At 40.2% G+C, this 24,684-nt stretch overlaps 1 protein-coding gene across 1 annotated transcript; it reads left to right on the top strand.

The window, feature by feature from the left end:
* On the top strand, positions 1-20,183 carry PDGFRL (platelet derived growth factor receptor like). The gene is made up of 6 exons (XM_085058854.1): positions 1-228; positions 6,341-6,635; positions 13,551-13,702; positions 14,985-15,278; positions 15,600-15,739; positions 19,519-20,183. The coding sequence occupies exons 1-6, from the start codon at positions 168-170 to the stop codon at positions 19,705-19,707; spliced, it is 1,131 nt and encodes a 376-aa protein (XP_084914980.1). The 5' UTR covers positions 1-167; the 3' UTR covers positions 19,708-20,183.
* Positions 20,184-24,684: the final 4,501 nt, after the last annotated feature.

Raw genomic sequence — 24,684 nt, 5'->3', positions numbered from 1 at the left:
CCGGGCGCATTCAAGCTCCGCTCCGCTCCGCACAAGCGGTGTGCGGCGAGGAAGCGCTGCTGTGGCGGCAGCGGCCCACCCCCGGCCCCTCCCCGCCCAGGCGCCCCAGGGCCGCCCCTGCCGCCGCGCCCGCGCCACCGCTGCCGCCGCGCCCGGCCGCTCCCGCCATGCGGCTCTGGGTGCTCCTCAGCCTGCTGCTGCTGCTGCTGCAGGAAGCGCTGCCACACGGTGAGCCGCCGCCCGGACGGGTCCCTGCACTTGGCGAGGCGCCGCGGGCTCCCTTTTCTCCAGTCGTACCCGCCGGCCCCACAGTGCCCACACAGCAGCGGGAGCCATCACGGGACGGGGCGGCGGCGGGTCCCGTCCCGCTGGGCAGAGGCGGAGGGAAGGCGGGTTGCTCCCATCGTGTGCGGCCAGCAAGTCGCCGAAGCTTTCCGCCGAAAATGCGGGTTTGGGTTCTGGGAAGAGGCGTCCCCGGCAGTCCCGGCTGCTCCCGCCGCCCGCTCTCTCCGGGTTAAAGCGCTCCGCGGCTAATCCGTGTGGCGCCTGAGGGGAACAGTGCCGGGCGGGGGACAGTGCTGGACGTGCGGCTCCGATCTAGAAAACAGCCAAAAACCTTTCTGGTTTTGTCCACCGTTGTTCGATTGAGAGCACCGGACTTTACTCATAACTCCTCTTAAGGTTGTGAGGAAGTCTTGGTGGGGAGAGGCAAGTTTTTGGGAAGGGACATTCATATCTAATTCTTTACTTACATAGACTTAAATAGGCAAAAGAGAGGCTCTTTCCCTCTTGCAGAGTGTGAATGAACTTATTAATACTTATTTGGAAGAAACACCAAAAAAATATTTCCATTGTTTTTCACCATGGAAGGAAGGGCTTTGGGGATCAAGGCGTGCATAACCCGTGTAAGGGTGTCTAGAGAAATGAGAGGCAAGCTTTGAGGATGTGGTGAAAGGCAGAGAAGCAGGTACCACAAGCAGTTCGGGAGGTCATGAGGAAAACATTCTTGTAAGAACATCAAAAATCCTCCACTCTGAGAGCTGTTAAGCGTGAAAAGAAGTTGTTAGAGGAGGCTGTAGAGTCTCCAGCCTTTGGGAAAGTCGGAGCTCAGCTGGACAAGGCTCAGAGCAGCTGAACACAGTTGGGAAGGGACTTCCAGTAGCCCTTTCCAGCCCAGTTTCTCTCCCAGCTGTGTGCAAAGGAATTGCGCTGTGGAGCAGAGTGGTGTGGGAGAGGATGTCTGCTGAAAGGTCTGGTCTGTGAGTGTGTGCTGCCACACGAAGAAAAGTGTTTGCTATTTGAGAAGTAGACAATAAAAACACAGCATAAGAAATTAGTTGTAACTTGGGCAAAAGATTTCCCAAGCCTGTGTTTCTATAAGTTTGTCATGTTTATACTGAAGTTCATACTGAAGTTGATACTGAAGCACCCAGTTAAGGATGCTTCCCACTCTGCTGTCCAGAAGCTTAGCAATGGGAGAAAGTAACCTGGCGTATTTAATAAGAGTTTATTGTCTAAAGCTAAATGTAGAAATCCTAATGTAGGAATTGTAATTTCAAAGTAGTCTTCCTAATTTAGCTTACATTAGTTTATGAACTAATGAAATATGCCCCTCCAGATTGTTGGTGTGTTTGGACAAATAACTTTTCATTTGAAGTACCAGAAATGATGTGTCCAGCTTGTTCTGTTACATTAGTTGTAATCACAAAGACTCTTTCCTCACATAGTAATCCTGCTGGTTAATTATACTTTGTGGTAAACTCACACTTAATTTTTTTTATTCAAGGAAGAATTCATCATTATTGAGAGTTTTTTCCAGTTTTTAATGGTGCCAGGATGTTTCATGGGGCCTGCCTGCCTTGTGGAATGGGTATGTCTGGTGGTCAGTGAACATGATTCCTTTGTACTTGTGGGAGACCTTGCTCACACTCTGCTTCTCAAGTTCTCTAGGCTGACACTTGAAGATCAGGGACCTTCTCGAGTTATAACCTGTGCATCTGTGAGACCAGTGGAATATGCATATGGATATAGGTGATGTCTCAAATAGAAATGAATGCGCTTAAGGATTATATAACTAGCACCCATTTTGAAATAATTTTGTGTGTGACATTTGTGAGAACAAGGGCAGACAAACATTAAAGGATAAGACGAGACAAATGCTGTGAACCAGGAGCAAAGTGCTGCATGGTGTATTTCTGTGACATGGATGCACAGTCTCCTACTTTGACATGATGAGTTAGGAGGGACCCTGAATGTACTGTTGCAGCTGAAATTAGTACAGTGCCTCTTAGAACTGACATTGGGAGCTGATCAGAGACAGAAATTAGCCATTTTTTCAAGGAATATTTTTCTAAGGATTAATTTTATTATATTTTTAATAAGAAGTGCTGTTGCACTAAAGCAGCGCAACATTTAACAGTTCAGCATTATTAAAAAAGTGAGGCCTCTGTGCATACATCTGGTGAGATAGTAAAATATCCCAAACATAGCATATTTATCTACTTGCATAAATGGGCTAGTTGAATTTGTTCCCCTTCTTGGGAAAGTCTTGCAGATTGGATAAGGAAATGGAGGATTCCTGGTGATGGTTTCTGTGTTCCAGGAGGGATTTGACTGTGTGTCCTCTTTACCTTAGGTGGTACTGTAGCAGTTAATTTAGTTATCTGGCACAGAAAGACTTAATTCAGCTATGACAGAAGAAAGGATTGAGAGATGCAGAAGTGGTGATATCAGTAGATATCTGGGCAGGTTTACAAGGGAGTGTTGGGAAGGAGCATGGCCACAGCTTGCTTGGAAATTCACCTCTCTGGAAGGTGCAAGAGAGGCAAAACCAGGTTTTCTGTGTAGCAAGATGAAAGCTCCTCTGATGGTGTTTCCCGAAATGGCCCTGCTGTCACCTGCAGGGGAATACAAGGTCAGGCAGACAAGGGTCTCACTGAGCAGCTGGGAGTGTAGTATAAGACGAAAGTGTTCAGACTCACTGGTAACTACAAAACATGGAACAGAGAGAGCTTGTGAGGAGAGAAAAAACTTCGTCTTGAGAAAATTGAAACCAGGCTTCTGGCACTTAAAACTGAAAAGCTTTCATAGGGGAGTCTTTAACAGTTTCTTAAAGGCAGAGTGTAAGGTGTGGCAGAGCCAACAGTATGTGATGAAGCCTTTCCTAGAGGTGAGGTTGTAGGTCCATGGGCCTTCGAAACAGTGCCTGGTTCAAGGCTGGCAGAGAGTAGTGGAAATGTCAAAGAGTAGTTTGAAAATTTCAGTAGGGTTTGATGGAAAAAAATGAAAAAGGATGGCTGAACCAAAGCTTGTGTGCTGCTACAGACTAATCTGTAAAGTTCAACAAAGTACTGGAAGGGGCCAATTTTAAATGGGAATGGTTATTCAAAAGGCTTATCAGGCCTGTCAGTGGAACCTTCTATAGGGCGCAGCAGCATGATGGAATTCCACTAACAGGGAATAGCTTACCCAAGGGAGTACTATGTGTTAAAGAAAACTTCCGTGTTAAATCTGTTTCCTGGTGGGTTTTGATGGTAAAAGTCATTGGGACTGAAATACCAGCCCTGTGGAGAAGAACCAACCTGCTAACTGACCACCCAATGACTGTAATGACTACTTTGCTAAGGAAAATCAGAGTGGCAGCAAGGACTGGACAGAAAAGCAAAAGGAAGAATAACGTCCTTTCCCCCTCACATAGGCTGGGTCATACACATCGGGGTGTGGTGCAGAATGCAATTGTTTAGATGCCACAAATAATGATGACTTTGAGCCGCTACTCAGAGAGCCCCTGAGAGGAGCAGCAATTCTTGGCTTGATCTGGAGCAGTACTCAGGTAATTGGATTCAGATGTTGCTGTGGAACAGCCAGCCTGTAGTTTTAACATTCTTGCAGGAATAATAAAAGCCAAAGAAACCACTGGTGTGTTTAATTTTGGAAGAAGGAATTACATAAGATGAGGAGGCTTCTTAACTCACATATGGGTTAAATATAAAAGCCAGAATAAAGCAGACAAAAAGAGTTCGAGAAACAGCTTACAAAGGGATAAAACCAGCCATAAATCCTTTTTCTTCTTCTGATGTAGTGTGGTGGGGCAGGGAGACATGGCTGTAGAATTTTTCTGGCTGGTAGGTATGGGCATAAGAAGGAGCATCTACAGGAAGCTAAAAATTTTTCTGTGTACACGCATGCTCACTATGGAGGTGCTTAGGTTTTAATGGAAAATGGTGACATGATAAGCATAGAAGAAACTTACAGTGCAGTATCCTATGAAGCACTGTAATAGCAGACTGAGACAGAATTTTTCTGTATGGGGAAAATCATTAGAGGACATATCATTAGTATGCCAAAAGCTTTAGAGAAAATCAGCATATTTAAGAAAACTGTCAGTAAGGCGTTGTAGAATGATCTCTCAATTTTGGAAGACTGGGCAGTGAAAATAGGACTTCAAATTTTTTGTTGGTAGATGCTAAGTTACACAAATTGTTCTAACATCATATATGCCTTGATGGGTTTCTACTTGGGAATTTTTAATCTATAATTCCTTCTTAGGAAAATTATCTTGGAATTACTCTTGATTATTCTAAAGAAAGTCAGCTCCTGATAACTGCTGTCTTGAAAAATAATGAGCTGTTTAGACAGGAAAGGAGACATCATTAGTATGTACAACTTGATTTGGCATATCTTAAACCTGGTGTACAGTCTGCTTTTGTGTTCTTTCCATTACCAAATGTGGTGTAGCTGAACTGTTGTAAGATGCATATTCTTTACAGGAACAATTAAACAGAGTAGGACTTGTCAGTTTGGAAAGAATATGAGTCAAAAACACTCAAGGTTTGTAAAAGTGTATGTGCTGGAGAAACACAGATATTTATGAATTAACAAAAAATTACAAGGCATCTAGTATTTATGTGTGATTTGTGTAATTTTGAAAACTGACCAGACAAATTAATGAAGGAAAACATCCAAGGACACTATAATAAAATACCAACCCCCTCCCCCCTAAACAACCAGCTAAGCACAATAAAATGAGGACAGCTTTGGTTCACAAACCTTGAGCTAAAGGTTCTTGGAAGCTTAGTAGAGTGGTATCAAAGGAGCAGAGGTGGTTGCCCTGCTCCCTGGCTGGCATCTGACACTAGGTGGTGTCAGTGCAAATAATTTTGGCCTGACCCACTGTAGTGTTTCTAATGTAATGGAAGACAAAATAGCTAGAGCTTCCTACTTTTTGAATTTTTTGAAATTTTGGACTTAGAGAAGTCAAAGCTGATGCAGTGCAAGGTGTCCAACTGGAGTTTGAGGAGTGCCACAGGAGCCATCAGTGGCAGGAATCTGGAAGTCCTGCTGTTAATACTGGTGACCAGTATCAGTTTTAATTCATGCTGAGTATTCAGCAGGGCCGTTTTTCATTCCAGAGGGAGTGTGTTGATAGATTAGTACAATGAAATACCTCAGTGTTTCCATGTGGAAACCAACAATTAGCTGTCAGGCACAGTTAGTGGAGTTTCTGGTGTCTGGCAAAAGTAGTTTTAGGCTTGTCTCACAAAAGATCTGTGCTTCCTGATGTCAGTTAAAAAAGATTTTTTTTTTAAAATATTTGAGTCACCTCCCTTTTTATTTCTGTTTCCTTTGTTTGTCAAGGCAACTGTTTGTCAAGGGCATCCCTGATGTCTCTGGGAAGTAAAGAAATCTCTTATTGTTTGTCTCTGAATAAGATTCTGTCTTCATCTGGACTGTCAAAATAAATGGCTCTTATGGAGAAGTGATGACTTAAGTCACCTCCAAGTGACTTAAGTGTCCTTTTCATTTCAGTAATTACTGTAAATGAAGAAAACTGCATCACTTACAGAATTTAATAAATTGTCATGAAGATCTGCACTTGCCAGTTCTTCATGCCAGTTCTTAGGGTAGCATGGTGTGTGAAGAAGTTATGCAGAATTGATAGGCATGTGACATGAATGTGGAGAGCTTGTGTAGTGCTGAGTGGCAAAGCTAGGAGGTGGAGATGACAAAAGTGGCTGGAGATAGAAATGCTGTATTTCTTTCCCTTACCATTTGTCAGGTTTACATATTTCTCTGTTACATATAAGTATAAAATACATATTGCATATTTCTCTGTTTATATAAGTATAGATTTTCCACATGTTGTTGAAAACTCTCTTTTTTTCCTTTTTCTCCTGGAAAATGGGTCATGGCAGACTTCAAAAGCTTATGGAAATTAACTCTTGTTAAGTTTTATGTATCTTTTCTGGGAAGACCATAACTTCAGTTGTTTGCTGGAATAATAAGAAAGATTTTTTTTTAATACTATATAAACTTTTTCTAATTTTCTTTATTTTACCAGTTATCGGACAGCCTGCAAAGAGTAAGCGCCCAAAAGAACCTGGGGAAAACAAAATTAAGCCTGTTAACAAGAAAGTGAAACCCAAAACTCCCAAAATGAAGGAGAGAGAATCTGCAGACTCCTCTTTGAAGTCCCAGTCCATACTTACACAGGTGATGGATAAAGGTCATTTGCAGAAACTAGCTGCCACTTTAAGCCTGCCTGCAGGACAAAGCATAGAACTGCGATGTAAGGGGAGTAATGTTACTTGGAACTATCCTTCATATTTAGACACCTTTAAAGACTCCAGACTCAGGTAAGCTATTCTTGATTTTTTTTTTGGAGGGAAAAGAATCCAGAACATTTTTTCCCCTACCACTTTCAACACCACTGGTGGTTTTGTTTGTTTGTTCGTTTACATTTTTACAGTCAAGATGTTCTATCTAATAGTTTTTGGTGTCAGCAAAAAGGATAAGCAATTTTATTCGTCACCAGTTACTGCCCTATGGTTTGCACCGTGGGATAGTCTTTCAGCGTGTGAATTCTATTTCCCTCAGATGAATCTAAAATACTGATGATTTTCACCATTGTGCTCCAGCCACAAACAGGGCACCATGTTAGGGTTGGTCCAAAGTAAAACTCTCAAAATGGTTGAGTGTGGATGTCAGGTGCTCACTACCAACTCTGTTGCTCTATAGAGACCTTTTTCTTTCATCTAGTGACACCTTCATGAAAACCATAATACAGATTTGTTAGAGCAGGAAGAGGAACTCTGGGCTCCCTCCCTTTCTCTGCCCCACCATTTGAATGTCCTGTTGCTCCCAACATCTTTTCTGAGACTCCATACATATTTGCCTTCCCAGTTTTTGAGGATGGTACACATAGCTAAGTGTAGATTAAATGTACTAATTTAGTTCTGTATTAGAAAGAGGAGGCACATACAGGGAGCTAAAGGATGTCTTCCAGAGTAATTTTATTGCCATGAGTAGTGTTTGTTTTCACTGGCTGTTTATGGAGACAGTGAAGCACTGTGAATGATACCCAAAGAAAGAACTGTACAGAGCTTTTCGTGAATTATTAGGTGAGAGGGGCACAGAAATACGGGAAAGATACCAGCTGCTCTTGTCCTGTTGTTCCAAAATTAAGTACAAGTGTGTATGCTCTTTCTAAATAACTCAGGTTACCTGAATCTCAGTGATCTATTTCACTTATTTACAGGTGTGATGTTACCTTAAAATCACTTCCAGTTAATAAATTTTTCAGAAATATTCTTCTCCTTTCCACTTCTCTTTCCAAAGAGGAGTGTTGATGAATGTCAGTTACATGCTGTGATCTCTAGAACATACTCCTGTGATTCATGAGCCAGTTCTCTGCTTGTCCCTTGATGGCTGAGGAGTTCAAGAACTACTCTGGTGAGTGCAAGGCTTCTGCTGCAGGAAGTTACAGCAGCAGACTAGTTCCTGCTGTGGGCTTATCGCAGCAGTGTCTCGCCAAAGATCTTTTGCGAGGAATACTGTTCAATTCAGGTTTCTTTCAGTAGGTGGCGTTTATTAGCTGCAGTACAGACCTGGCTTCCCAGCAGGCCAGAGCTGGATGTACAAATCAGCACGGGGGGTGTGTGTGTGTAGTGGTGGTTGTCATTCGCTGTCTCTGTTCTAAGTCTGTCCTGATGTTTTGTGTACTTGCAAATATATTGCTGGCATGGTTCGGTCCTGTATACCTCCAGGCCATGTTATCTGAGTATCAGCATCTGGCATTGAAGAAGGCAGAGAAAGTATTCAGAATTTTTGGAGAGGAGTCTGACTGCTTCTCCATTAGTTATTTGACTGTCTGTTCCTCTCTTGCAAAATTAAATGTTCTATGTTGATGCATGTGCGACAAAATACAAGAAATTTAGATAGTTTGGGAAAGAAAAAAAAGGTAGGTATGCCATGATTGTGTAGTTTTCTGTTTTCCAGTTTGAAGTAGTTTGGGATCCTCTTGCCTCTGCAATTTACCTTTCTGTTCTCAGTCAAATTCAGTGTTTGTAGTATTTTAACCATACAACAAAAGTTAATAATGTCACATAAAGTAAATGCTACAAAATATTTTGACTGAGTGGATATAAGTTGCCTAAGTATTTATTTTCTTTCGGAAGTATGTGAGGCATATACTTAAGGATCTGTATTGAAATACAATGGTCATTGCTTTTGAAAGAAGTTGTTGAAGCAGTAAGGTTGTGTTTGACAAAATCAACAGTTTTGAATGCAAACAGAAGATCCTAACATTAACTAGAGAAATTGAAAACAAAAATTAAAAGCAAATTTCAGAGTCCCAGGATAGTAATAATTTATGGAGACATTGACTGCAGAATCCTCTGCAGTTGCCTTTTCATCACATTTTTATCATGACTTTGGTAATTATCTCAAGGTCTTTGCTGTAGTGCTAATAGATGCATATGAAACAAAGTCTGCTTTATAAATATGAAATGTGTGTTCTTTGATGGAGTTTAACTGGAAGTACCAGAAAGGTACCATGTTACTTAGTTAGCTCAGTTGGCACCATTCTTCAGTGATCTGGCACCAGAAAAGGTCACCAAAGCTATGATCTTTCAAGAGGAGCTTAGATCTTCCTCGTGGCATATGCAAGACCATGCATCAAGCATCAACAGCAGTAGAAAATTTTTTTTAAAGTTATTAATATACTACCTTCATTATTTTAAAACAAAATGATAAATATAGGGCATGAGGGGAAATTCAGAAATATAACTAGCAAATAGTAACCTACAGCAGAAATTGTTTAATCATCTAGATATATATATGTCCAGTATCTTCTAACATTTTTTTAGTACTTAGAGACCAAGAATGATCCCTTCATTACCAATTAGTGAGGTGTGGGCTGAAACCAAAGCTAATTAACTGGGCTGTGCTTTTTTACCTTAGAGCTCCATGTGGGTCTTGCTGGAGTTGGGGCACTGATGCAAACCAGAATTGATGGGAGCAGGAGGGGGAAATGATGGGGGCATGTGGAGGTAATGGAAAATTGAGAAGGAGCTGGTTGGTGTGCCAGAGGAAAAGTGAAGGGGAGGAGGGACAATGGTGACAAGATCCCTGCAGTTGCTGGAGCCCAATGACTGCAATTGTTTTGTTCATTTTAATGTCCCTATAGCAACAGATGCTCAGGCATCCAATTCCTACTTTTCCATTAAATAGTAGGAAGGGTGTGCAAATTCAACTACTCTGGCATTTTGGTTTTCAACTAGTTAAATTTAGCATCAATGTAATGTATTTTCTATGGGTGGTTGCAAATAGAAGTAGGGATAAAAGCTGGATGTTTTGCCTTCATGTCATGCTTACCACATTTTTAACTCACCCAATCGTAAGGAGAATACAGCAACCTGGGAGACAATATGCCTTTTCTAAGGAGGAAGATTTTAATTAGAAAAGCCATTTCTGTAGTTTTAGTGGCTGTGCTTTCATTGAATTTGTCCTTGTAGCTATACATTACAACCTGGTAAATAAAATATTTTGCTTGTTGTACTAGAGAGTCTCAGTTTTTAATAGATCTGAAGCTGTTACATGTGCTAAAATTATCATATCCGTGGGAGGGAGAGATGCCAAGTGAAAGGAGGAGGAGGACTCTTTGGCTGTTTCTTGCTGAGATGGAGCAGAAATTTTGCCTTTCCGCTGTTGTAGCTGGAGTACATAACAGTACACACTGAAATAATACACTGAGCTTTAGAGACTGTAACATGTAATACAGCTCTGGAGAGAGCTCAGATCATGCAAACATGGTTCCCAGCTTAAGGACGCACACGAGCTTGCTTCAGAACTTCAGAACTAGCCTGTTATCTGTAATGTGCTCTTGCTTTGTACAGCACATAAATACTTTTTGTCTGAAAAATTTGTGTGCTGGCTGAACTAGCCAAAAACACTGGTGGTGTTAACAGTCAGCGGTTGCACGTGTACCCCCAGTGTGGAAGGGCTGGAATGCTGTTTTGTAAGACTGTGCATAACAAATTAATGACTGGAGGCTTACCCACAAACTGGATCTACAACATATGAGAGGGATGCAAATAAAAATAAGGACAGGCGCATTTTCCCTTGACTAAAGTTTTGCAGCAGAAAGATGCTCTAGGTGAAGGCAGTCTGACTTCACACAGTCTGCACTGCCTGACTTGGAGCACAGGTCTCTCCCTTGCTGAAGACCAGCTGCATTTAACTCCATCTGATAAGCAAACTCATGTGAAATGGAACTGCTCTAATGGAATAAGCTGTGGCAAGCAGCTGGACATGCATCACATGTACATTTGTGTGAGCAGAGGGTGTCTGGGCATGAGCACTCTCACAAATATTGAGGAAACTGGATTTTGTAGGGGGCAAAATTAGAAATTAGACTGCTTTCACTGAATGCAGGTTCCCACAGGCTTAGTGGAATGTCAGTGGTGCTCATATGTATAGCTTGATTTTGTTTTGTTGCTTGTGCTTTGAAGTCTGAAAGCTGGGGATTTTTTTCTTGTGTAAAACAGTGAGATGTTGTGTTCCTGTCATACTGAGTCTGTATTTGAGATAAGCTCTCTTTTGTCAGTATGAATGCAGCTGCTTGAGAGCAGTTTGGTAGATGCTCTTTGAGTGATGCTGTGTACACTGTCTTTTTTATATATATATTAGCTTCTAAATGTGGCATAGTTTTCTGGCAAAGATTTTCTGAACTTTAAATAGCTAAACTTTAATAAGGTGGATGTATGGACTAAGATTTTGGACTACTTTTCTAGTTTCTTTAAACAGTCTTGTAATATTTCTATATATAATATTTGTATGTGTGTAATATTTGTGATATTTTCAGCACAGCAAAGTTTTGGCTTCTGAGTCAGATTTCCCGGCATCCAAAATACTAATGAAATACTAATGAAATAATAAGTTATCCTGGAAATATTGGTCAGCTGTAGGATTTACCATTTGTAGTTTACTTTATATAGCCTGTTTTGTCTGCTTAATATGGTCTTGTCTCAAGTTTCAGCACTTGCACTCTCAGTTGCCAGGTTTTGTTAGTGCATGTTTGTGGATGACTACCTTGCTAGGTTATTTCCATTGATTACTGGATAGCTTGTTCCCAGTTAAGAAGAACACACTGTACAATAATTAATTAACTCTGACCTTATTTTTCTGCCTGTTGGGATTTCAAGCTATAGCTCAGTGTCTGCATTAATGATTAGAGGCAAAAATGTTCTGGTATAATGATTTCTCTGAAATGTTAACATTTAGTACTTGATCCTTGGAAAACATTTTATTCTGATGTAGTCATAGAGCCTGTAAATTGCAAACTGTGAAACTAAATAATAATAATACAGGCTAAGATATGTTTTGGATTTATCTTTTCTTCTTGTTGGCTATGATACACAGCATGTTCTCTTGCACAAATAGGAATCTCTCAAATCTTATCCAAGAACTGAAGAAAATTTATGATGTAAGGTAGTGTATATATAAAAAATGGAAAGGCTATTGCGCCATAATTGCATGATTCTAAAAAAGTGGAATCCAACGAGGTGGTGTAGGACAGGCACATTAGTGGATAGGAAATATGATTTGCTGTTTATTGAGGCAGGCCTCAAAGCTGCCCTGTGGTGGATGCATGTCCCAGTGGTGTCTGAGGGCTTGACTGGAAAAGGTAATTCTGTTATCTGTGTTTGAGGTGTTTTTTGGTGTGCTTTTAATCTCTAAGCAACTGAAGGCTGAATGTTGGGTTACATGAACTGTTGCTTGTGATTGCTGGTAGTTGTGCAAACCACTAGCAGAACCCCTGGGGAGTCAGAGCTTTTGGGAAGCATGTAGAGCTGAAGTAGTGGCCTTAGTTTAAGCAGTTATTCTGCCTGCAATGGAGAGTTAAGCAAAACAGAGCATTTAGAGAACACAGTACACTCAGGCATGTTTATAGTACCACTGTTAACCAGTGACAAGGTGTTTTAGAAGATAAAAATTTCTTCAAAGATGCTAATCCCAGAAAGTAATGATTCACTCAGGTATCTGCCTTACAGAATAACTGCCACATTAATAAGAAGAATTAGGAGGAAAATAAATATTCAGAAAACCCACAGTTGGATGAGTATGAGAGCTGTTCAGACTTCATGCAAGCTGTGTATTTGTCGAAATCCCATTTAAAACACTAAAGAGAAGTTCATTATCAAATGCCTAAAATTGGAAAAATCATTCCTGACTTGGTTAGAAAAGAAATTACATTGTAACTCAGTGTCCTGCAAAGGAAAGAGGGAAGCCTTCATGTCCTACATGCGCTACTATGAAAGGCAGCTGGTTGGAAAGAACATTTTAAGGGTCAGAAGAGCAGTAGAGGGCATCAGTACTGCCACGTGGCTGTGCTGACAGGGTTCCCTGAGAACTGGTACTCTTGGGACATTGCTTTTGCAGTCCATCAAAAGTCAACACAGCAGACTGCCAGCTACAACACCATCTGTGTGCAAGAAAGAGCCAGGAAAGGAAACCTTAAAATGTATAAAAAAAAGAACAAGATGGAACTGTAGCTGCTATATTTCATAAGATAGGACCTTTGCCCCTTAGAAAAATTGCCAACTGCCAGTTGGCCTCCAGCAGTTCTCAGGGTCATGCTCTAAAATAGCCAAGGGATGAGGAGGAAACTCCAGTGAGGTGACTTAGGGCAGAGGAGTAGGTGATGCAAAATGACTTAACTTGCAGGACAAATCCAAACAGAGATGGCAGCTCTTTTGCAAGTGGAAACTTGGACCACTATGTTCAAGATTGGTAAAACATTCGCTCTGAAAGCACTGAATATAGTACCTGCTACTAAATACTTGTGAATTATCTTTTTTTAGATACTATTGAAGCAGTGCTACAATATTTAAAAATGGCTGAGATACATGTGAGTTGACTTGTAGCATAAAGAAAAGGGCTATACATGGACAAACTGGGTCAGAACACCGATGAACATATTGCCTAGAACAGTCACAGCCCAGTTTCAAAATGGAAACTTGAAGGAATCCAAGAATGAACTGTACAAGACAAAAGCTTGCAAGCCCTCATATGCAGTTCAAATCAATAAAATTACTCATTTAAACAGTCTCTGCTGAAGTAAAAGGAAAAGTTGCAAGAGAGCTCTGAAAGTGAAAAGTGGGTCAGTTGCAGAGAAGGAAGAAAAAATTAAAAGTGGAAACGAGCTGATAGAAGTGTACAAGGAAATACATCTCTGCTTGTGCTTGCCTTTTGTTTTTATTTTTCCACAGCATAAAACAGCTTGACAGGTATAGTCAGCTGATCCTTGCAAACTCCACTGCAGCAGACACAGGTGAATACAGCTGCTGGCTTCAGCCTTGCAATGGTAACAAATGCAGGAAGGATGAGACTAAAACAGGGTCAACGTACATCTTTTTCACAGGTAATTAGCTCACTGGGGGATTAGTAATGGAAATATATTTGCTACTAAGACATGAATAAAGCTACATCAGTGATTTCACTGTTGAGATTTTACTTCCACAATTGTCTTCTCTTTTTAGTGGATGTTAAGGAAAACAGTACTGAGGGGCAGAAAATTAATTGCTTAGTATGATTTTTTGAGTCTGTTTTCCCTATGGATTATGCCAAATGTGTACCCAAAGTAATGCATAATGCAATGAAAAGCACATACCTTAGAAAATAGTAATACACTTTGTGAGGATTTGCTACAAAATGAATATAAAGTGTTTTTTGAAAATGTGTTTTGATAAAGAAAATAAATCTGTGTAGAAGATTCATTTTGTCACGGCATTCAGATGACCCTGTGGGCTTCCCCCACGGCCACTTTATTCCAGTTACCTGCACTGCCTTAAAAGTCTTGGCCTTGCTGACCCTGGTAAGGCCTCAGTTTCTCCCAGGAGTATGTTGAGAGGCAAAACACTCTTCAAGTACATGTGTTGTCCCTCAGAGCCTGTGCACAGTTTACTGCTACGTGGTACAGTGGAGCTCAAATCAAATAGGTAATTTCTTCTTCTGGAAACCGTTCTGGATGGTAAAACAACCTTTGATGCCTGATTAGAGCTAAAGTATTCTTGGCTAGAAAATGTTTTAGTACAAAATGTTAACACAGGATTGTTTGCAATACTTTTTGGAGCTAAACTGACCATGAGACAGAAGTGCCTAATGTTTTTAGAATACATTCCTTTAGAAAGGCTGGAATAAACTTTTCAGTCAAGTTATTATTTAAATGCTGATGCTAGAAGGAGGAATTTCAGCTTTATATTTCTAAGAAGCATGCCAATGATGGAAATGCCCCTTAACTGTGATTGTAATGGCACTAAATATTTAATCTACTTAGGACAGTAAATCAAACATGTTGCGTAAAAGCATAGGTATAAAAAGTCTGTAGCTTCCAAGAGTATATTTTTCTAGTAATCTTTATCTTACCAGTGGTGATGGGATCCAGATAAGTATTTGGAAGCTTACTAAAAGAAATTCCAAAGATTTTCTTAAGCTTAAAAAAATACTTTGTTTTTGTTTTCAATTTAATGGTTTTTAATGCAAGCTATTCTTTTTTTCTTTTTTGGGCAGATATTAAAATTAGGCCAAAGCTTTTTGTTTTAAATGTTGCTCACGGCTATTTTCTCTTGTCAAATGTCCTTTCTTTTCTTTCTGTTATACCAAGATGTAAATATTTCTGTAATTATGTCAACTCTTCTGCACAGACAAAGAGGAACTTTTTGTACCTACTCCCAGTTATTTTGAGATTGTCTACCTGAACCCAGATAAACCTGCAGTCATCCCATGCCGTGTTACTACTCCTTCAGCAAAAGTGACTCTACACAGGGAATTTCCAGCAGAAGAAATTGAAACAGATGGAACTGATATTATTTATGATGCAAAGAAGGGTTTTGTCTTCCAACACCCTACTTCTGATCATAAAGGTATTGTCTACTGCAAAGCAGAGTCACAGGGAGCACCTCAGATTTCCATCAAATATCACCTGCTGTATGTGGAAGGTAAAGTGCAGTTTTCTATATGCTTAAACTGACTCTTCTGCTGACATTAAGAAAATAATTTTAAATATAAATAATTTTTGAAAAGGAAAAGAAGTAACGTAATCAGAGTTTTAAAATCTTGATCAAAACTCTTGATCAAAAGTATATGTGATTAAACATTGTAGGCCTAAATTCCACCCGTTTCCCAGTGCAGGGGGGAAAGTTGCAGGTATAAAACACCTGTTGTACTAGGGAAACTGAGTCAAAAATTGACTCTCCACTTTATCTGCGTATTTAACTTTAGCAGCTAGTTTTCTGTTCTAAACCCTGTCTTTGTCTCAGTTCCCAAGGGTCCTCCCTCAGCCACAATTGCAGTGTCATCCAGTAGAGCCGCACTCGGTGACAGAGTTCATGTCATCTGCACAGTCCTCGGGGAGCCAGATGTGGATGTGATCTTCAGGTGGCAGTACCCAGGGCAAGAGGTAAGAGATGTATGCCCTGCCTGAAATGGGTTGTTCTTCAGAAAGGCAGCATTTTGAATGCTGTTGTTAGTTCAGGCATGCTGGCAGGAGGAGGCAGCAGATCCCCTTTGAACTTCAGCCTGTCTTTCCCTGAGAATCTAGAGGTAGCACAGGAATGAAGCTGGAGAGTTCTACCCCTGTTAGGAAAAATCAAATTCAGCAAAGCTTGCTCCTCCCTCAGATTTCCGTTCCAGAGATATTTGGCCTCTGGCAGCATTTCCAAAGAAAGCCTCAGACAGGGTCAAAGCCAAGCAACATCAGGAGGCTGTTCTAGGGCAAGCCACAAGGCCCACTGATGCCTCTGCATTTCATATCCCTTCCTTCTCCATGGCTTGGGTGCATGAATCATCCCAGCACAGAATTTTTAAGCTTAATTGTTGCCCATATCCAGAAGTAGAATCTACTTCTGCCCAGCCTCATCTGAAAGAATCCACCAGAAACACAGAGTGAATCTGTGGTCTCTTTTCTTGCACAAAATAAATATATCTGACTGGCATCACTGAGGGTCCCCTCTCTTCTCCCTCTAACCACCCTGACCTGTTACAGCAGAGCTCATTTCCTAATCAGCCTCATCCCTGTTGCTGTTTGTCCTAAGCAGACTAAGAACAGAGGAAGGACTGGAAGATGGAACACTTTACTGGGGAAAAGGGATCTTTCATGGCTGGAGGGCTGGCCTTGTATCCCATTTGCCAGCCCTTCTGGTGCTGGGTTGTCAAAGGACAGTGCAGAGCTTGCTAATAACGTTCTTTTATCAGCTCTGGCCACCTTAAGACAGCATAGAAGTAAGTAATTTAACTGCTGAGATAATTGCTTAAGTGAGTGATTTGAGTTCAGTGCTTACTAGGCCTGAGCAAATTCACATCTAAGGCCCCAGAAGTTTGCAGTAGCCATTCAGATAGAAATTGCGGTGTTCAGCTGTCACAGAAAGGTGTGTGTCTCCTCAGGGAGACAACAGTGAGAGCAAGTGAGTACAAAAGGGATTTGAGCTGCTTGTGAGAGCATTGGGCATGTAGAACCAGCTCCTTGTTTAGATGTTAGTTTGTCCTTTCACTCCCTCTATCCCCCTCCACCCATCATTTTCTGGAAGGGAAGAAATGCCCCTGTTTGATTACATTAACTTTGTTGACTGATATGGTTTTCCATTTTTTGTTTTGTATTGGTTTTTTGGGTTTTTTGTTCAGCTTCCCTTGATATCTGTTTGTTGGACTGTAATAACTGGCTAGACAAACCCCATTTTTTTATCTTCTAACTAACTAATTACCAAGAACAATTGAAGGAATTAAGTTCTAGACTCAGTTTGGCCTTCCAAAACTGTGTATCTCATTAGTGCCCACCCTAGTTTTGCATCTTTCCCAGGCAGCCCCAAGCCTGGTTTGCTGGCTGTTATTGGCCCAGCTGCTCCCAGTGGTATTTTGCAGCACCTGATGCGTGCTGGCATGTGCATGTTTACACCTCTCTAGCCCTGACTGAATATAAACAGCTAAACATGCAAATGATCTCCCTTGTTTGCTGTGGATACTAGAGCTGCAGTGCAGGGCACATGCACTATCAGCAGAGGACTACACCCTCTCACTGCACCCACCTACGGGGCCGAGAGAGGCTTTGGCCTGTGGCCTGCATCTGCCCTGGAAAGGGCTGATGTGCTTATCCACTGGAGTAAACAGTCTCAGCTCCAGCTGTGCCTGGGGATAGGGAGGGGAGAGTTGTGTTTGGGTTTCTGCCCCAACAAAAGGATCAAGTAAATGTCAGAGAAGCACTATATGCTTGTTGGAGACTTAACATTTATTGAGAGTGTTCATGTACTTCAAAGAAAAAAGGTGGGGTGGAGGGAGAAAAACAGGACCATCAGTGATGCTGGTCATATAGACCTTTTATGCAGGAAAAAGAACTGACAGGGTTCCAAGATTCCCTGGATGTTTCCATTCATGCCACTGCTTTCAGTGCTGGGAGCTCAGTGATACTTTTGTCCCACCCCACTCAGCAGCTGCGCTCACAGGTACTGCTCAGTTCCTGAGCAGAAGCAGCACATTTATCCCTGCTTGTCCCTAGGTAAATTGCATTGTGGAGACCCTCATTTCACCTCTCTAGTTTCTAAACTCTCCCTCTTCTTTTTTTTCCACTCGGTTTTTCTTCTTGTTTCCCCTTGCCACTCCCTCACAATTACATTTGCTCATTCACCTGCTGTGAATGCATACAGATCCACCCTCAATCTGATTCTGTGAAACAGGTTTCAAAGCAGAAGGCAATTAGTTTGAGGAAAAATGGACTAGTAAGAGCCCAACCAGGAAAATAGGGTCCACCTTGCACAGCCTTTACCTTCACATTCAGTAGGGTCAAGGAAGTTCCACTTGCTATATTGAAGAACTAACCTAAGACTGGAACTAAGCATGTAGTAGTACTTGATTGTAGGCAGCACTTAATTTTCAGGCTTGGAACAGGAGGTACTGCTTTGCTGAGTGGCTTGATTGCTTTTAAAGCTTTAAGAATTTCTATGACATTTACAGCTGCTAAGAATTTTTATATATATTTTTTAAAGCTGGTAAAGCTGCTTCCTAGGCATTTCCTAACTGCACTGTGACTCATCCCTAAGTTTCTAGAAGACTGGCAGTTGCCTTTGTACTGGTCATTTTGCAAGTGTGAGATTGTAGCTTTGATGCTACGTAAGTGTCTAACTTATCCTTTTGCTGCATTTAGCTTAAGTCTTGTAGCATTAATATTGATCAATGGTTAATCCATCTATTTCATGAAGTGAGGGAAGATGGTTTCCAAGCAGAAACCTCTCTCTTACAGTTTTATCCAGTTATTGGTATAGCAGAAGCCAGTGTGCTTCAAGCTGCTGACTAGCAGTTGATGGATTTTTGAAGAGACTGTCTTAGTCTAACTTTGGGCTAATTTCTCTTATCCAATATTTTGTGACATTCTGGGGTGTCAGGCAGTGTGACTTCATAAAGAGTCCATTAGAGAATTACCTTATAGAATAGAAAAACCTCAGTTGTTAATATTTTTTTTAAATTAAAAAAAAAAAAACCAGACCCAAAAAGCATTTTCAGATCTAAACATGAAGGGGGTTTGTATTTTTGGCTTTGAAGTGTCATATGCATTTAGGAAAGCAAAATTTGAGGATTAACTTAAAGGTATTTGAGAATTATTACTGTTTGTTTGTGTTATCTAATATAGTGTTTTCTAAAATAGAGGAGTAATTAGTTTTCAGCATGTGACTTACAGCTATTTGCTGTGCTAAAAGAGAACTAAAAGCTGAGCTAAAAGTTGACTGAGCTAAAAGCTTAGTCAACTACCTCATGCCACTGCTGCCTTCTTTCTGAGACATGCTGAAAGTCTGAAAATGAGCTCACACATCTGTCCTGATACCTCAGCTGTTTGCTCAGGTACCCAAATGCAGCCTTAGTAAGTGGCCTAAAACTGAGCTCAGGACCAGGCTCCAGGCAGAGCTTTGGCAAGCTCATCACTGATCTAAAGATACACTGTACCTGTGCTCGGAATGGAAGAGCCTTCGTGTTATCCTTATTTGGCATAACTTATTGGTACATCAGTATTTAATGCAGGAATGTTGCTGCAACTGCCCCACACCTTCAGTTTCCTCACTAAGGGCTGACTTTTGGATATAGGCTCCTGCTCTCCAGCCTCTTGCTTCTGGGTTTGATGGGGTGGTGTCACTAAATGCACTTTGCAGAATCACCTATTTTATGTGGGTGGGTTGTTTTGTGTTTTGTTTTGAACAGTCAGAGAGGCCTGTGATTATCCAAAACTTCTGGAGATTGATAAACAGAGGAATTGGACATACTACACGAATCTCAAAGAGTGTTCTTCTTGTTGAGGATTTTGAAGCCATAGATGCTGGAAACTATATTTGCATAGCTCAGAACCCACAAGGAGAAACAACAGTAGCTACCAAAGCTGAACTAAAGTGATAGGAAAGACTTCTGGACATGGATTGCCCTGTATGTTATTTGACATTATAGCCATTAATTTTCTTTATTAATGTTTAAATGAAGCTTCTCTCTCACTGTTTCTTTTTGCATGTCAATGCATTCCATATTGACTAGCTTGACAAGCCACAACAGAGTTCACTATGTCCAGCAGTAGTCAGTTGTGAGTTAATGGAACTACTACGAAGCATTAGAGTTTAAGTCTGAACATGCATAGGGTGTGTGCATATTTAGAAACAGGTGCTCTTTGGGCTTTCCTTTGCATATGGTCTTCTTCTTCAGACTCTTGCATGAGGTCAACCCGCTGTGGGGAACGTGCAATTTTAACGTTAAGAATACTCTATATGGTTAAAACAACAACGCAAAAACAAACTAAAAAAGCCTTGTTACAAAGTTAGCCAATAGCAATTGTTTATTTTGCAAGAATAATTAAATTCTGAACATTATGAAAACATAAATGTGTGTGTACTCATTTTCATATATGTGTAAAGACATAAACACAAATAAGATTTTCTCTCCTGGTGAAGATTAATACCCTCTAGCACCTTAATATATATTTAATATCTCCAGAGACTTGTAAGCAGTTGGGTATGCTGGATTTTCCTTATGTTGTTGCATTCTTACAACCTTATAATATGTACCTTACTTAGTAATTCACTCCTCAATAGATGTATTGTGTTATGTTTAGTAAATTATATAGCAAATTATGGTTGCTAAAGGTAAAACTTGCATTTATTTATATATTAACATTTACAGAATAAAAAAAACAAATGTAACATTAGAATAATGTTCAGGTTTACAGCAGAATTTCTTCTTAGGTTAATAAAAGTTAACTTGATTGTATTAATGTACTTAGGAGAAAAGGAAAGATGTCTTCATTTACACAGAACTAGGACTGGATAAATAAGCCACTGCTTCTCTCACCCTGGGTCTGGTTACCAGTATACAGAAAAAACTTGCCAGAAGAGAAGGTAGAACTTGGTAACAACATTGTTGGACATCTTGGCAACGTTTTCTTTTCCTAGTCTCAAGCACCAAATTTATGTGGGCTAGAACTTTCAATACAAATCAACTCCTTTGTAGTGAAATGAAAAAAATTGATTTAATGCAAGCCATTTTATTTACAAGGCATGTGAAAAGCAGTTTATTCTGAGCTTACAGGGAAGCAAAGCAGGAACTGGTCCCTTGGTTGCACACTTCAAGCTGTCTGAGCCAGCATTTGACTAAAGCTTTCTTCTGGTGAAGGCCTAAGGTAACCCTGTGCTCCAGATAATTCAGACCTTTGAGCAGATGTGCACAGCACTGTTTTGAGTAGTGACAGCTCTAAGTGCTAATGTAAAAATGGCAGCTTCCCAATAAAGTCAATAATCTGATTAGTAGTGTAGCTAATGGAAACATTAAACAAGCTTGCTGAATGCTTTTTCTTCAGCGTACAGAACCCAAACAATTTAACTGGTAAGAGAAATACCCATGGTAAAGACTGAAATGGTTCTATGCAGGTCTCATGTAATAGGCTACATAGAGAACATTCCCCAAAAGCTTTAGCATCTCTGGGCCTCTGAAAACAAGATAGCTACAAAAAAATTTAAATATAGCACGCTGTAGAGGCAGGGTTAATCTGTTAAAATGTATCAAGAATGTTACACTGTAATCCAAATGACTAAGTAGGTCATACAATTTCATAGTAATACTAAAAAAAGGTGGTTGTACCTTTTTTCCAGGGAAAAGAAATGCCTGTATCATATATATATATACACACATTTATTCTGACCAAATTAACTTGAACAGTCCTTGAGTTTCTAGATGAGGCTGTGCAATGTGTTAATTCCTTATTAACATTTTCATTTGTCAGAACAATGTCTTTGAACTAAAGGGGTTGTGCCAGCTTTTTAAATTTCAAAGTGCATTTGAGCCTGTAATTCAACAATTGATTTCCTTCAAAGTATCTGGGAAGTGGGAGATCATGTCAGCTTCCCAGACTTGTTCAAGGGCACAGTGGTAGCGTCACTTCCTTGATGAGAGTTTGGCAGGAGAGGAAAAGACAGTAAATCCATTGCTTGAGTAGTCTCCCTCAGGTGCAATGGTTATGTGTATCCATCACTTGCAGTTCTCAAGATGGATACTTAAGCAGTGCCTTTAAGGAAGAGTTTTGGTGGGTGTCATATCCTGTCCCTCCTTTCTGTCCTTGTCCTCCTGTCAAGCATCAGAATAATCCTTGTAATTGAAAACTATGAGAATTCTTTTACTGTGTATTTTACATAGTTCTTATTTTACCAAAAGCCTGCTGGGCAGGGCTGATTCTTGTTACATTGATGCAGTTAATTACTCATTTCCACCTAAATGACCAGTGACAGGGTAAGAGAAGTTCTGGAAATGAAATTTAAGCAACTTGTCAAAGTTACATGCCTAAAGCTGCCAGTGCTGGCATTTCCATTTCCATACCTGTGTCACTGCTCTTCTAACACCAGACAGTAGCAATGGTTAGAAGGTGTTTGTTTCTCATGGGTTCAGTGGTTGTCCCTACTTTATGATGACCTTTTTAGCTGCAGCTCAGCCCTAAATGATTTCCTGGCTGTTGGACAAGATCAGTGGTTGGTTACTGTCTAGAAGGAATTTCCTGCATGAACTGCATGATACCAATTTACATGGAAGTGTCTTTGGTGTTAGTAATGAGAAACATCACGTCTTCAGTTAGCTCAAGGAAATGATTCACCTCAATTTTATAGAAAATACAATGCAACTCATACAATGACCTTCAGAGAAAAGTTCTAAAGGTGAACCATACTATGAATAGTTTGAATGGCAATAACCTTTGGTACAGTTGTTAAATGTCACCATAGCTTCCTCTGAAACTTATCATTAGAGTTAGAACTGACAGTTGAAGTTGAATAGCTGAAGACAACCACTTGTTCAATTGCTTGACCTTTGGCTCATGATGATGGTGAGTGGGTGTCTAGCTTTTCCTGAAGGAAACTTTATGCTTCAGAAAAAAACCCCAAAGTATGTAGAAGTTCCTGGATTGAACAAAGCTTTTACCAACACATGGTACTTAAGCTAAAGCTTGAAATACTAGACTCAAACAGAGAAAAACATTGAAACAGTTTTTACAGATCAGCAGAATTATTTAATTTGTTGAGACCAACAGGACAAACACTAAACAGGTACTTTTGTAGTCTGATTTCTCTATACAAGCAGTCTTCATTTCTTCATAAAAGCATTAAAGATTCTACTTGCAAGCAGTTAAGACATGAAGAGTCTCCTGTATTGTAAAGGGAAACTATGAACAAATTAACAGTCTTTGTATTATCTACTGTAGCATACTTACTTTGCTGTACCGGTAGCCTGGAAAAGCTTTCCCTGCTCTTGTTATAAGAAGGGCTATCTGACCTTCAAACATTTGTGTGCATTCTGCTTGCATGTTTTATTCAAGGCATTACACTGCAACTAAGGTTATGAAGTCCTTACCAGTGACTAAACAAGTGTCCTTGTGACATGACTTGTTACACTGCTAACCTAACTGTGGCTTTTCTCACACACAGAATGTCCTGAGTAATCACAAGCAAGCTCCATGTATCTTCTACCTACAGGTAGAGTAACATTTTCTAAGGGTTAGCTGAACACTAATAATTTGTGCAGCAAAGCTTCACCATTGCGGTTTCGCTGTGCCAAGCAGATACTAAGAGTTTTTGGTAGCTGAAAAAATGTTCCTCCTTAGATTAAAGATCACTTGACTAACACAAGGAGAAGAAAAATCCTTCAGTTGGTACAAAATATTTATTGTAAAGCATTCAGCTCAAATACATGCAATCAAATCTCTTTGACCATAGAAAATAAGAATGTTCCAAGACATACTTAAAGCCAAATTGTAGCCAACATAGGATTTTCATAGTTAAAATCTGAACCTCCTAGTAAACATTTTAAGTACTGACACCATTGATAAGTGGTATGTACAGTGCCCTAAAATGGATTAAAAGAAAGCATAATCCATAGAAATTGCACCCTTAACTTTTACATTACGAGAGGTTTAAGTAAATTTAATGATGAAACAGTCAATCACAAGTTTAAATATATTAGAAATTTATTTCAGTATGAGCACTGTTAAACAGTCTTGTTTCAATGTCTGTGTTCCTCATTACTAGCCAAGATTTTGCAAGTCTTAGGTAAAAAATGGTTTGAAGTGGTTCTCCAGTTGAGTTCCCTAAATGCTTTCCCATGCCATTGATTCCTGTCCCCAAGCTACTGAACAATACAGGGGATCTCAGCCAGCTACCAGCATTAGCTAACCACAAGTGTAACAGTAGTCCTGGCCCTACTGTTAAACCCAAGCTACTCTAAGCATCAGTAGTATTTTCTAAGACTAATCTGAAGCTGAACCTGGTTTAGTAGGTACAAAGCAGACATCTTAAACAGGTCTGATTAAGGGTGGAGCAAGGCTATACAATTACCTTGTTGAAGCTGAAGCTCAGCATGTGACATTTTCAGAAATGCTGACAACCCTCATCCTCCAGTTCTAGCAACCAGGACAATTTTTTTCCCCTACTCTACAGAATCTCTTGTACAGGATTCTTCACCTGATAAATTCTCAAAACACCAAGCTCCTGCAGTCTAAGAGGGAAAGTATGGCTGAATTAGCAAGATAAAATACACAGATACCACCTTTTTCCTCTTCCTCAGGTGAATTTAGCCAACTCTGAGGAATGTTAATACAAATGCTAATGCTTAAAAAGGCAAAGTGTGTCACCAGCTACACTGGAATTCACAAATTACTTAATCTTCTTGAGAACTGAGTAAAGAATGCACCTAGTTACAATATTGCATTTTTCTCTTTGGCTTTCAAATCTACATCTAGTTTATCCTCAGGAACAGACATGCTATTTTGGGGAAATAAGTGCTTCCTTTTCAGCAGGTAAGATGCTAGGTCTAGGCTTCTAAACCTGCCACTCAACTAAGAACTTCTGA

Source organism: Lichenostomus cassidix, chromosome 4 (assembly GCF_008360975.1).
Source record: "Lichenostomus cassidix isolate B80296 chromosome 4, HeHo_3.0, whole genome shotgun sequence".
NCBI classification, from domain to species: Eukaryota; Metazoa; Chordata; class Aves; order Passeriformes; family Meliphagidae; genus Lichenostomus; species Lichenostomus cassidix.
This window is presented reverse-complemented; position numbering and strand designations above follow the sequence as displayed.

Excerpts from the sequence above, each read along its gene's own strand:
- PDGFRL (XM_085058854.1), top strand. The coding sequence starts at position 168 with ATGCGGCTCTGGGTGCTCCTCAGCCTGCTGCTGCTGCTGCTGCAGGAA. Across the intron at positions 229-6,340 it reads GCAGGAAGCGCTGCCACACG|TTATCGGACAGCCTGCAAAG; the intron begins GTGAGCCGCCGC and ends TTATTTTACCAG. Across the intron at positions 6,636-13,550 it reads TTTAAAGACTCCAGACTCAG|CATAAAACAGCTTGACAGGT; the intron begins GTAAGCTATTCT and ends ATTTTTCCACAG.